The 15522-nt window shown below is 29.2% G+C and overlaps 1 protein-coding gene across 4 annotated transcripts in view; it reads right to left on the bottom strand.

Annotated features, from left to right (window-relative positions):
* Positions 1–15522, bottom strand: part of LOC142332010 (multidrug resistance protein homolog 49-like) — a 119403-nt gene that overhangs the window by 16982 nt on the left and 86899 nt on the right. For all 4 annotated transcript variants that reach the window (XM_075378069.1, XM_075378067.1, XM_075378070.1 and 1 more), the window contains 5 exons: positions 12385–12546; positions 9737–9940; positions 6451–6692; positions 5600–5756; positions 3437–3628 (listed from right to left, as the gene is read on the bottom strand). In XM_075378069.1, the coding sequence (XP_075234184.1) occupies positions 3437–3628; positions 5600–5756; positions 6451–6692; positions 9737–9940; positions 12385–12546 (957 nt within the window). The remainder of the gene's footprint in view (positions 1–3436; positions 3629–5599; positions 5757–6450; positions 6693–9736; positions 9941–12384; positions 12547–15522) is intronic.

Below are 15522 nucleotides of genomic sequence, written 5' to 3' on the forward strand. Positions count from 1 at the left end.
AAACACCTTCGACACAATCTTTTTTATCATGCTTGACATTTTGTGTCATCATATAGACTACAGAGCATTGTACGAGGTCTGTAAATAAAGTAATGAGACTAGTTCAGAAAAACTTTTTATTTTCAATTGTACATGGACTCTGTCATCTTAGAAATAGTTCCCTTGGGAAGCCATGCGATGCTTCAAATGGTTTTTCCACTCTTCATACCAGTATTGGAACTCAGAAATCGGAATATCCTTCAGATGGTTGGTTACATTTTTTTAATGTTTTCTACTGTTTCAAAATAGTGTCCTCTGAGGTGTTTTTTTAGTCAGGAATAGGAAAAAATCACAGGGACTCAAGTCAGGGGAATAAGGTGGTTGAGGAATTACAGGAATGTTTTTCTTTGTCAAAAACTCATTAATTGAGAGTGCAGTGTGACAAGGTGCATTGTCATGATGCAGCATCCAGTTGTCTTTGATGGCTGGTCTCACGTGGGCAACTGTATTCTGCAGTCTTATAAGAATTTCTCAGTAAGCATATTGATTTACAGTCTGTCCTGTAGGCAAAAGCTCCTTATAGACAATGCCATTGCTACCAAAGAAACAAATTAGCATGATTTTTATTTGCTTATTTTTGCCTTTTTAGGATGTGGTGAGTTTGAAGTGTGACACTCCTTGCTCTGACACTTTGTTTCTGGGTCATGTTCAAATACCCAAGATTCATCACTAGTAATAACATTTTTCAGAAAAACAGGATGAGTTTTAATTGCCCTAGAAGATCGCCGCACACTTCCATCCTATTGTTTTTCTGTTCAACAGTGAAGTATTTTGGAACTAGAAATGTTTCTCATATCCAATTCATTTATCAAAATTTGATGGATTATGGTATGGTTCAAATTCAATTGTTCTGCAATCATTCTGACAGTTAATCGCCAGTCATACTGTATCAAGTCTCTGATTCGCTCAACACTGTCGTCACTTTTTGACGTTAATGGTCTTCCAGAGTGTGGATCATCTGTAACTGATTCCCAACCATCTGGAAATACTTTAAACCACCTAAAAACTTGGGCTCATGACAGAGCATCATCTCCATACACCCTTTTCAATTTTGAAAAAGTTTCAGTAGCATTCTCGCCCAGTTCCATCCCACACAAAACTTGATTGCACAACGTTGGTCATAATTAGTATCACTCATTTTTGTAACACACAACAAAAGCTCATTTCACTAGACTAAAAATATTAATACCTAATAGAAGTCAGCTGTTCATATAATCATATGCTCACTAGGAACTTACAGTGTTGCCACTTTGGCTGCCAAAAAAAATTAGTCGCATTACTTTATTTACAGAACTTTTAGCTTCATTTTTGTTTCTCCACAACAGAAGAGAATCTGCATTTTTCTATAACATTTCATTTCCACTTTTTTCAATCTAATTTGAATAACTTCTTTTTATTTTTACTTTTCCTCACATGCCTTACTTCTTTTGGCAAACCTTTCCAGTTTCTCATTATTGTACCTATGAGATGAAATTTCATGTCTAACAGAGCTGATGCTACATCTAAGTTTGTATAATAGTGGTCGGTAAAAATATGAAAATATGCATACTTTCAATGTTACCATTATCTTGTTTGAGCTTATATACTAAGTGTAAGATAACTCGACTCGTTATTCCAAGATCAAGTGCACTATATTGTTTGCTGTTCCTTTGCCTAAGTATGGCTCCAAAGCACAAATACAACCAGTAGATGATTCTGAAGCAACAAAAATCTTTATTCCCCATTTTGTGGGTTTATCCTTATTATGTACCTTAAAAATTACTTTCATTTTAAGCCCTATTGTGCTTTTGTTAGTGCTTATCTTGTGTGTGGGAATATAATATTTTCTATATTTTTTGTCAAAAAATTGCACTAAGTTTCTAAGTTTAGTAGAGCGAGATAATGATCCTACAATACTTCTAGGTGATGGGGATTTTAAATGCAAGCACCAAAACATTTATTTGAATCGCTCTTTTGAAAAAATAGTTTTAAAAAAAGGCTGGCAATCAATCCAATCACTAGTGAAATAGTCATCAATTTTGAGCTTATCATGAAGGCCCATATTTATTAAAACACCCAAAAATGCTTTAAACTCTTGAAGAGTGATATCTTTTCCAGACCATCAAAATGAACTTTTCAGTAATAACATGTTTTTTTTTAATTCTTTCTACTGTATACCTGCTGGATTCCTTAACTATTTCCTCTAATAATTGATCGGTAAAAAACAGTTGAAAAAATTCAATTTCTTATTGGGGCTTGTACTCTGGTGGAGTTTATAACCACTGTTATTTGACCCATAAATATTAGAAAAACTTACGTCATTTTCATTCCATTCCTTCCAATCATTCTCATTCTTTGCTCATCAGCATTGTCTGCATCATTTTCTAGTAATCCTTCCCCCAAATTTTCTTCATACTGTATATTTTAACTTCCTTCAGATTCATACACATTTTCAATTATTTCATTCAAAATAATATTGTTAATCTTTTCAACTAATTTGTAATGAATATCACTGTCATGATCAGATTCATTAATTACTTCTTGGTCACTGTCATCTAAAATAGCACGCAATTCATCTAAACTTAGCTTAACACTCTTTCATATCTTTTTAATAAGCCTAGCCATATTTAATAATAAATTTTTGGTGGTATATCAAACCAAAATTAAAGGAAAACACATAAACATGAACATCAACAAAATATGACCAGAAAACACACAAAAGATGTTTTTTCATAACCTCATAAAAGCGTAATTATTTGCCAAACTAAGGACATTGTTGAACCTGAACTTACAGAGCACGTAGTTCAAAAATTTATCTATAGACGGCAGCACTTCACAAGCATAAGTAGTGATGAATTCTACTTTTATTGGCTAATGAAGTCTCGTGGTCAGTGTTACTGACCTAAAAGTGTTCAAGCGCATCATTGGTGAGCAGTGAAACTGACCTACCATACCCAAGAGAAAGTATCACAGCAAAACATTGGAAATTCTCAGGTCGATCAATCCTGAGATGTGTGGTTAATTGAAACCCAACCACCAAAGAACACTGGTATCCATGATGTAGTATTCAAATCTGTATAAAGCTAGGTATTAGAAGGATTTGAACTTTAGATAGTGACACTACTCAAGTTTGAAATCAGCTGATTTGTGATGATGAGTTCACCACTAGGCCAATGCGATGGGTTACATGAAGAGGTCACAAACACTATTAAAAAAAAATGAGTTATGCATAACAGCTAAAATGTGTTTTTTCTTGACAAAAAAACACATGGTATACATTATCCTATAACCTTTTATTCCACATTAACCAAACCGATGTTATAACTTCACATCTCATCAACATTACATACTAATAAATGATTTCAACGGGATTCAATATTTTAATATACAACTAAGTAAGAGAAAATTAAAAACTTACAATGGTACCAGAAACAGGATCATAAAACCTTTGTAAAAGTTGTATACACGTTGATTTACCGCTTCCACTTAATCCAACTAATGCAATTGTTTGTCCTTTTAAAATATTTAAATCTAAATTTTTTAATACAATTGTGTCAAGACGTTTAGGGTAAGCAAATGATACTTGTGAAAATGTAACATCACCTGAGTCCTAAAATCAAATAAAAAAATTATTACTTATTAATAATTATAATTCTTAATTAAAATTAAGTAGTATGCAAAATAATCTATTAATTAATCCATTTTTGAGAGAAAAAATTATCTATTAATTATTCCATTCTTTGACTACCGCCCACAGATTTTCGTTTGAGTTTAAGTCTGGGAAGTTGCCTGGTTACAGAAGCCCTTTAATGTTTTGTTCTTCAAAAAATTTTGTCCACTTCTTTGGCAGTATGGCATGGTGCCAAATCTTGTTGGAACACTCTATTACCTTGTGGGAATTTGTGTCACAACCCTTTCCTTCAGAATCTTGATATATCAATCAATTTTCAACGTACCATCTACTGGAAATAATGAAAAAAGGCCTTCAAATGTGAAACAACACCAAAATATTTTTTTCTGGGGATGTTTAACTGATTGTTGGATATGAGCCAGTGATGTAGTTTCATCTGATGTTTCCTAACACATGGGAACCTTTTGCCCATGGACATAAAAATGTGACTTGTCAGAAAACATATCATTTTTTCAGTGTTCTATGATTCAATTAGCATGTGCTTTGGCCCACAAGAGCCTTTTTGCACATTGCTGGTCTTAAAAGCTACTTTTTAGCTGGCTGACAAGCTTTCTGTGTAGCTGTAAAAAGTTGGTGTTGAAAGTTGTCAAATGCAAATTTGTTCCAATGGTTGCTATTTTTTTATTTAAGTCCACAGTAGATAATTTTGGATCAAGTTTTATTTTTCTTACTAATAACTGATCCTATGTTGAAGTAGTTTTCCTTTTACAGCCACACTTGCCTTTTGTTTGAGATGAAAAGGAAGCAGTTTCCTTAAATTGTTTTAAAATACCATTCACTGCCCCTAGTCCAACTACTCAGAAAATATTTCTCTTGTCATAGAGGTATGCTCAGAAATAAAAACAATTTTTAAATGCTTTCTTGGAGTTATGTCCATTATTATATATTCAAGACGCACAAAACACAAATACAAAAATATGATTTTGTAACAAAAAATGAAATAAACTTTCTCAAAACACTATTGATAACATGCAAATTTCTAAATAGTCAAAGAGCAACACCACATGAAACATTTTATTTTAATTTTTTGGCTACATATTTTCATAATATGTAACAATTTTAATGTTTTTGAAAAGTTTCTATTAACTGATGATGAAGGAAACCCTTGAAAGGGCTCTTAAAATGGAAAAACAATAAGAATAAGGTAAGAGGCATTATTGAATATTGTACTGTTGGTGGAAAACTGTGCTATACTTTTGTCTTTGACATAATTGGTATAGAAACAATAACAACTGGTACAACTGTAATAACAATTGTATTGGTACAGATAAAATAGCAAAAAAAGAATTGATTTTGCTAAATCATTACACACACACACCCACACCCACGATTCGTAGTCACCATAAAAAATTACATTTGAGTCCTGCTGTTCATTAAATGAAAAAAAAAAAAGAAAAAGCTATCTAACAAAATTCGAGGTATTTTTTGAAAGTATTCTTTATTACAAATCTAACTGAACTGAAACATAATGTTTTCATGCTAATTTTTTTATTTTTTTCTCATTTTCATTTCACTTTTAGGTTAGGTCATGTTCAGAACTGTAAAGATAGTTCGTTGACTTCATCACCCGTCCAGTTCTGTGAATTCTTACCATCAAAGTTCTAATGAATCGTGATAACTTTATTCATCTGGAGCAATAAGAGGGTAATAAGCATGATAACAACATGCATGAGGGTAAGCATGTGGGTAATAAGCATGAAAACAACTATAATTACTGAAGTAACAGTATGTGGTTGCAAATGACAGTTCATTCACAGCTATAATAACAGTTGACTGTCAATAATGCTAAACCAATCTAATCAATAGATTAAATAACAATTTTAAAAGTCTAATTTAGGTTTTCAAAAACAAAAACCTAACTTTGAATGAAAATACTGTTAATTTACATACCACTTTTCCAGTATCATGTGGTGCATTATACAACTGTGGTTTTCTGTCAATTATACTAAATAAACGACCGGCAGCCTCCCGACCAGCGGAAATGTTCGGTGCAAATGATAAAAGCTGACACACCAACCAACAGCCAAATAGTATAGTTTCTGCAACTCTGAAACATTATAACAATAATAATTTATAAATGATATCAATTAATTGCATTATACATGACATATACCATTCTGGTAGTTTAGATAATACATTACTTCAAACTTTGATACTTTAAGATGCATTTATCTTCATGAATTTCAATTTCAAAATGTGGTAGCTTCTTAAAATTAAATAATATTTTTCAAATCTCTCAAAATCTATGGTAGTATTATAATAATCACAATTGTACTCATTTTATACTCAGAGTACACATTTGTACTCAGAGACCTAAAAGGTTTTCACAAAGGTCAAAAACACAAAAAAAATTTGTTGATACTAGAAACTTATACCTAAGATTTATTTTGTTTAATATTGTATAAAAATAAATGTGAAATTTTATAAAAATATAAGTAGAATAATATTGCATAGAAATATTGATAAATATTTCTATGCAATATCCAAAGAAAGATAAAATACTTGAAATTACTGCTATTGTTATATTATACTTAAAGCATTTAAAGTAAAGGACTATGTATTATGAACGGAAATCTTAATTTTAGAGAAAAGTGTTTTAGCAAAGTTAAGTAACGTGGAAATTATTTATCATTAAGAACAACAATTGGTCAGTAATAATATGCAATAAATAGTTTAGAGATAAAGAATGAACAACATATTTCTACAAATAAAAATAGCAACAGTTTTCAACATATACTAACATGATAGTGTTTTGAAATGGTACACCCTCTTTTGTTATTAAGTGAATACTATATAATATTGCGAATGAGTATGCAGTATTCAAAGCAGAATAACCTAATGCAAGAACAACACCTCTTAATTTGTAAACAAATGATTGTGATTTTTCTGATATGCTTAACGCTTTATTATATCTTTCTAACATGAGCGATTCCTGACCAAGACTTGCAACAGTTCTAATATGTGTTATACTTTCTAATGCAACCTGAAAACAAACAGAAAAAATCTATTAGTTGTAATAAATATTATATATTTGTTTAATTATAATAACCATTTATTGGTGAAAAATCAGTTTTTTATCAATAATAGTCTACTACAGAAAAAAAGGTAAACCTTTAGACCTTACAAACTGAAATTAAAAAAACAAAAGTAGGCAATATATCTTATATTTTCTTGATTTTTCAAAATCATCTTAAATAAAAAAAAAATAAATAAACCATCAGACAGTATTTAAAAAAACTGATGTTGACACCACATGACTTCCTTGAATGTCTATTAAATTACATTACACATTTTGTTAAAATGAAAAGCACATAAAAATGTTATTTCATTAATAACTTCTGATATTTTTTCATTTTTTTTTTATTGTTATTATTGAATATTTATTTTAATTTTTTTTTACAATCAGATGTTAACAATTACTAATAAATCAATATATTTAAATTTAAAAAAAAGTTAAAAAAGGAAATGAAGTCTGATTTGAACCGATGTGCTTTCCCTTGTAAGTCCAAATATTTCATTAATTAAAATTTTATTTGGCTATAACTCTGGAACCAATGAAAATAAGTACCACTTATGATATATCGTTGAAAAGCTCTCAATGAGGGGTTATTACTGAAGTTAAGAAAAAGTTCAAAATCCAAATAGTTTTGGTTTTGGGCTTACGCACGTACAGGCGTCACGCCAAAACTAGTCAAAATGGGTTCAGGGATAGTCAAAATGGATATTTCCGTTGAGATCTAAAAACTGAAATTTTTCGCGATCACAATATTTTCTTTACTTCGTACAAGGAAGTAAAAAGTGTCTGTACATTTGCTAAAAGTTAGAAAAAAAGGTGAATATTATACAGAACTATCTTACTTTAGGCTTTAGTTTTAACATATGAGATAGTATCAGAATGTACTATCATTGTTAATTGTATTAGTATTTGTTTAATTTGTTAATTATTTGTTGTTAATTGTTGGATTGTATTAGTATTGGAAATCACTACTTCTAAATAAAATCATATGTGTGCATATGTTCAGTCAGTAAACATATGATCTCATAATCTCATGACACTTTCAGTTTATGATAGCAGATAAATTAAAACTTTTTGTCTGGATCAAATTTTAGGTGAACATAAATTGGCTACAGAGACTTCTGAAATGCTTTGTCACTTTTAAAAACATTCTTTAAATTGAACATAGGTTGCTGAGAGGCATGCACTTCTAAAGTCTAGTGCAGTCAGTTAATGGCAATTGCTCAAGGTGGCCAACAAGCCTGTAAAAATGTGAAAATATTTGGGTATTCATCCATGAGGCATGAATACTACGATTTCTGGCATTTTATGAATAATAGTATACATTAAACTTATGTATATAGTTGGGCTTGAAAAGCCCAACAACTCGTATATACATAAATAATATTGGAAAGAATGATTAATAATTGCTAATGATTTTAATATTAGCAAGTTTTGTGGTGTGAAATACAACTCAATTTTTTTTTTTAACAAAGAACAAACTTTAATTATATATTACATATTTTCAATCAATTACATATCAATTGATATATCAATATACATCATTTTTTTATCAATTATATATTATCCATTCTGTCCAATCATCTTTTGCCATGTTTTGGCAACTTCATAATTCTGCACTCATACAACTTCTGTTCCTTATGAGCAAAAATCTGAACAAGTGCGATTTCTGGTCATCATCAATAGTGAACATTTTTTTAGCATACAAAGAGATTTGTAAAATTTAAAATAAATGAAAATCTGATGGTGCAATATCAGGGCTATATGTCTGATTGGGGGATGAGACATCACTTCCCAACCAAGCTCCAATAACAGTTTTCTACAAGTTACCAAAAATGCGCGAGGCTTTGCAATTATCTTTGTGGAACACAATTTCTTTGTGATTTGCCAATTTTGGCCATTTTTCTTTGATTGCTTCCTCCAGTTTCATTCGTTATTGACAGAAAACATTTGAATTGATCGTTTGGTTCCTTGAAAGTAGCTCAAAATGCACAACACCTTTGTAATCCACCAAATTGACAGTATGATGTTTTCTTGATGCAATTCAGCTTCCAATGTGGCTAGTCCTGTTTCATCATGCTTTTATCATAATTGTTTTTGATCAATTGATCAATGTTATTGAAGATGATCCACTTTTATCAACACTGAAGGTTCATTTCAAAATAGGGTCGACTTCATTACATTTCAGATGCATTTCGCATGTATCAATTCATTGTGTTAAGCTAATCTCTTTCAATTCATGCAAAACCCAAATCCTGTGCTTCTTAACAAGTCCAACACATTTGATATGAATTTCAATCATTGTGTGTGATACATTTAACCTCTCTCCAAGCTTTGCAGAATCAGTGGGTATATATGGGTACAAATTAGTTATATCAAAGCTAATCATTTTAGTTTTATTATTAATTTATTAATAAATTCATAACTGTTTTTTATATTATATTAAATTTATCTTTGATCTAATTACTTTATGAATAATTTTGGTAATTATATAACTTGGGGCTGTTCTGAAATTGATTAATGGTCTCATAGGGATACCTTCTTTATGTAATTTTGGGAGACCTGTTAGTTTTGGACAAGGATATAATATATATTTATAAAATAAAATGCAACAACTGTGACAATTGTTTTACCAGTAAAGGTAAGAGTGTTCTCTAATTCTGTACTTTGCGGAGGCTGAAAAAATATTATATTATGTATAATTATTTAACGTACAGAGGAAAAAGAAAAAATGGACTATAAAAAATCTAATCTAAATATATATATATATATATAAAATTGTGTATAAAATTACTCAACAATTCTTTACATTTAGATTTTTTACCCTAAAGAATCTTAAACAATAATTTTCATTAACTCACTTCACTTTAGAAGAAAAAGTAAAGGAATAAGTTGATCAAAAACATTGACAATTGAACTATCAAATTAAATTATCATTGAACATTAAAAAAAAAAAAAAAAAAAAAAGAAAAAAAACAGTAATTAGAAAGTAGAAAAAAAGATTAACTTACTTTGGTACTTTGTTCTACATATTGTCTTGTTTTAACATTTGCTTTTCTTGTTAAAACTGACTCAATCACTAATGAACTGGCTACCACTGGTACACCTAAGAAACAAACACACGTCATTTTCCATGAATAGAATAATGACATCACTGCTCCAATGATTAGCGTGCCTACAGCTTGCATCAGTGCACCAAGTTTACTACCTGTTGCCTGCAAAAAGTAAAAACAAATAAAAAATACTGAACATCAATACTACTAATCTGTAATTTAGTCATTATTGAAGACAGAAATGACTATAATCCAAAAGAAATGGTTTACTCAAAACTACTTGTAATTTACTTTACATTCTACTTGAACGTAGAATGGGGGCTAAAATGTTTCAGAGAGTAACAACTAAGGAGAAGAAAGTACAGATAAAATGTTAACAGCTGAAGAAGCCATGTTTAAACAAACCATTTTCTATATTTCACGGATGTTAAATAATAGTGCATATTAAGTAATATATAATGCATTTATTAATGGCTATTGTCCATGGAACTCAATACCGCTTAAGATCTGTATAAAACAATGATCACAATTAAATAATTAATTTATTACTAAAACTTAGAATGATAAAAATTAACCAACTTAAAAAAGTAGGTTCTCAATTTAACCATATGTTTTTTTATTCTTTATTTAAGTATAAAGAAAGTATGATTGGTTTAAGTGTCTTCATCAAAAGAACTGATTTAAATTATCTTGTTATTCTTCAGAGAAGGTTTCAATGATGGTCACATTATAATTATATCAATGCAATGTTTTAAAAATAATTACACTGTCTAAGATGATTTGATTTTTATGTTGATTTTAAGATGTTTGATTTTTATTTTATTTTTATGTTGTAATCATTACTTGAGTTGACTTATTATAGTGTAATTATATTCATATATATATATCTTAAAAGAATCCACTTTTCATGTGTATATGTAAGGGCTAATTTTTAGGTAAGGTGTGATTAGCTGTAGCTATGCAAATTTTATGTAGCTGTCAAAATGCGTATGCGCCCCAGCTCCCAGCATGCTTTGCACAAATGCAGATGCCATTTTCAGTCATAGGGTCACAATGTAAACCATACATTGTGAAGTTGAAACGTTTCAAATAATTGAGCGGCCCACCGATTGTGAAATATGTTCTGTGATTCGATTTTTGACCACAAGCAATGTGTCAACAGAACCTAGCCTCTGCAGATTTTCTTCCCACTACACACAGAGCTACAGAACACTTTACACTCACCATACACTTACACAATGGCAAGAACACTACACAAATTACGATATATACCTTACGCAATTACACAACATTCTACACTATTTTTTCTTGCACTTAGAAGAAAAAATTGTTGGTGTTGTGACACCTTACAAAATGCAGCCATAACCGAAGGTGGAAACTATCATGCTGATCTGTGGATGGCTCTATGTAGTGAGTTTTTAATGATGTCCTCTGGGCACCTGGGCAAACCCAGTTGTATGCAACTCTAGCTCCAGTATGCATGTGCTCTGCTGGAGTGGTCTGTTATATATTGCCAATAAACATGGGAACCATCTGAAAATTCCTAATAAACCCCAAGAAACTATAATGGTTGATGGCCCATCTGAAAAAAACCACCACCTGAAGTCAAGTGAAAAGACCTCATTCAGTGCTGTCTGATAAGGATAGAAGTGCTGTGGATGAGAACAAGTTAGCTGTTGATGTATCCCGTCCACAGTATAAGAACATATGATTTGTTGTTCTTTAACACAATCAGGAAGTAGGTTTCCCTTAAAAAGTCTCACCTTTCCTGACCATTAAAGTTATTACAGGCTCAAGTGGTTGACCTAAAAATGTCAGAAAATTGAGGAGTGGCATGATATTTGTTGAGACAATTTGTGTGTGTGTGTATGTGTTTAGGCTGATGTCATTCTGATATTCAAAATATTTTCATGCAAAAGTTCAAGAAAATTATAATTAAAAACTTAGAGTAATAAAATACATACACACACATATATATATTTAAACTCTACCAATTAAACTACCTAGTCTAGAATACAAAAACTTAAAATTTAAAGAAAAATTGAGAAACATTATGTTTTACTTTTTATGCAGGTTTTTCTAGATTGTTTTGTTATTTTTAAAATTTATTTTATTTTTGAAATGGTAAATATTCAAGTCATTTATATATTTTTACTACAGAAAAATTTCTATCCACTGTTAACTCTTGAAAAGTAAACCTAACAGTTTACATCCGTCAGTAAAAATATTTATTATTTATTTTATTATTATTTATAAAATATTTATTTCCCCCTGGCCAATTCATGTATTTTAATAATAATAAGAAAATGTTAACCATTTAATCTGTTAATAGAAACTGAAACCAGAAAGTTTCTTCTCATAAACTGACTGAAGAAAAATACAGTAATAATGATCGTTTGGTAAACTGACCTTTCTTACAAACATGTATACTTTAAATAATATGCAAGCCAGTCAAACTGTCAAATTACTCTATTATAGATACAAAACTTATGTCAAAATTTTTTAATTAAATATAAAACTGATGAAGGATACACAGTTTCTATTTGTCTATACAATAACAAAATTATAATGTCATAATTAGTTTATGAATAAATAAAATAACTTACATCTTGTACAGTATTTGTGTCGGCTGATAATCTTGTAGTTAATACACTAACACCATTTTGGTCATCATCAAACCATGAAATTTCTTGTTTCAGTATAACACTAAATAACGTTATACGTAATCGGTTTGTTAATCTTGTTCCAGCAATACCCAAGAAGGAAAACTGTAATTTTAAAATAAATCTATTAATTTAAAAGAAAATTTCAATGTTAAATCAAAATTGGTAAGTTTTTATTGATTACTAGCAGACCTGGTAATGCTTTGCTATTGCTAGATTTGAGTATATATATATCCCCTATTTCTCTGTTTCCTTGTTCCCTATTTCTTTTCCAGTTTCCCACTTTCCATATTTCCCTTTCCCCCTTTTCTCTTTTCCCCTTATAGGAATATATTATGGATATAGTATTTGCAAATTTTTTTTTTTCACGTAACTAATATATATTCTGAATATGAGCCAAATTGGTCTATAAATACAATTTTTCTAAATATCTCAACACCAAGGCCACCTAGCCAGTCCAAACTAACTCAGAAACCTTCACGGGTATGCACATAACAACTCGCCAAAGTTTCATCACAATCGGATGAATAGTATAAGAACACATAGGGACAAACAAACATTAATTTATATTTATATAATATATATATATATATATATATATATATATATATATATATATATATATATATATTTATATAATATATATATATATATATAAGATGAAAAAAGTAGTTTCTTACTTTGACCTATAAAACCATTCATTCTTTTATCCTAACTACTTAGTATTACATTATTATGACATAATATTATTGCCTGATGTTATTTTGATCCTTTAAGTATTTTTATATAAAAATTCAAGAAAATTAACTGGAAAACTTGATGTAAAAAATATATACATTCATAGTTAAATTTATTGACCTGTGTTTATGAGCAGTACCTTTATATCATTTCTTTGCATTTCTTTTTTTATTTCTCAAGGTACAAATTTCTTGTATTTTTATTTCTTGCAAACACTTTTTTTATACTGGCAAAAGTTTTTTTTTTGAATTTTGATTTAAAAAATAAGACTAATGTAACTAACTAAAAAATAATATTTATAAAATTTTTCTTAAATTTTCACTTTTTGAAGTCTGTATCAAATAAAGGATTAATAAGTTATTAAGCCATTTTTAATCAGTTTCTAAAAGTCAAATTTGAAGCAACTGAAAAGTATTTTTTGTAGTTTTTTAAACTGGTTTAATTATTTATTAATTTGTACAATATACTGTATTGCATAAGCTAAAGCTGCAAGTGACGTTCTTAACATAATCTAAAAAAAAAAAAAACATTTAAATCTATATCTTTACGATAAAATAATTTAAGATTTTTATCCTATTATAAAGGTTTATAATACAAGGTTTATTATATTACTGGTTTAACCACAGTTTTGTGGTTAATTACTTACACGAGGGAGACTTTATTTAGATTAAATCAGAAAAATAGGACTGAACCTTTGCTTAAAGTTGAACGCAGGATTCTTAGAACCTGCATAAACAAAAAATATAAACACGAAAATCAGTACAGATTATTGCCTAATAAATTTCTGTACGAAAACTTGGAATCCTTAATTGATACCATGAAAAAGAAGTGAATTTCTTTCTGTGCACATTTGTAAAGATTACCACAGGATACTAAGAGAATTATCGATCAATTTTGGTCTTTAAAAAATCCGCCATTATGGATCAAAGAAATTAAAGATCACACGCAAGAATTAAATTTGACTTACGAAGATTTACTTAATAAATCCGGAAAATTAAAATTTGTTATTAAAGATCCGAATACAAACTTTAAAGTAAGAACTTTTAATTATACAAAAAGGGTTTATTCAGAAGAGGATTGTATAGCAAGAGCATTAAGAATGACAAAATATTGGGAGAAAGTAAAAGCTAAGAACTTAAAGGCAAAAAGATCGGAAAAAAAGACTTGAATTATTCTGACTAAAGTGGTCGTTTGCGGCCTTAAAAGTAAAAAAAAGAAAAGTTTATAAAACTTCTTGATATTTTAAAAAACTTGGGAGCTACCTATCAGTCCCACATTAAATTATTTTAGTGACTATTGTTTAACAAAATGTATTTGAACATTAAAAAGTTTGAAATTGCAAAAATTTTTTTTTGCGTTTAGAAGGCTCCTATACTCAAGAGGAAGCTTAATTTTAATGTCTGTAAAACTGAATTAATTTAAAATAAAAGTTTTTAAGAAAATAATCCCTAAGTGGTGATAATAAATTTTTAAAATTGTTTAAAAAATATAAAGATATAGCCATAATTAATAAATAAAGTTGTAATTTTATAGGAAGGGGGTAAACATTTTTGGATAATCTTTTTTCAAGTAATACTAATAGTAAGGACCACAAGGAAATAAAGATTTTGTACATTTTAAATGCAATGAGTAACCTGCAAGATGAATTTAAATCTAAAAGAAATTAAATCTTTTTTTGTAATTGTTGGAGTAGAATGAGCCAAACAAAAATTTACATTTCAAATTATTTATATAGTAGTCTGAAGGCCTATTGATGTAGAAAATATAGATCCTAAAAACTCCTATTAATTCCTATTCTGAAAAAAAGATATAACTAAAAAAAGAAAAATATAAAATAATTTTTTTTGGAGGTGTAAATAAAAATAAATGTTTGGTCATAAAAAAGGCTTCAACTTTTGAGTGCTTAAGTAAAGGTTTGAAATTTTATTTCAGCCAAAACATCTGCACCCTTCTTGCAATTTCTGCAAATTTAATAAATTCTTTCTACTTCAAAGATAGTTCCTCGTTACCATGTTAGAGGAAAATTGATCAACAGGGTTAAGAGTTATAAGACCAAATACAGGTCTCCACTATATACACTACATAAATATACACAAACGTCTGTCTGACAAAAATAGATTTTTTGCACTTAGAATAAAAAACCTTTATTACAAATTATTTACAATTCATTTAAATCTATTATTCTTTTGTTAAAATATCTTATTTTAACATCTCCTTAAGGCACAAAACTTAGAAACAACAAATTTTTTATACTTTTTTTTAATGATCTATATACTTTACTGTTTTGCTACAGCCAGGAAAGTAATAATACAAGAATATTTAGATAATTAGATAATCTATTTT

The sequence above is a fragment of the Lycorma delicatula genome, chromosome 11 (assembly GCF_047948215.1).
Source record: "Lycorma delicatula isolate Av1 chromosome 11, ASM4794821v1, whole genome shotgun sequence".
Lineage (NCBI taxonomy): Eukaryota > Metazoa > Arthropoda > Insecta > Hemiptera > Fulgoridae > Lycorma > Lycorma delicatula.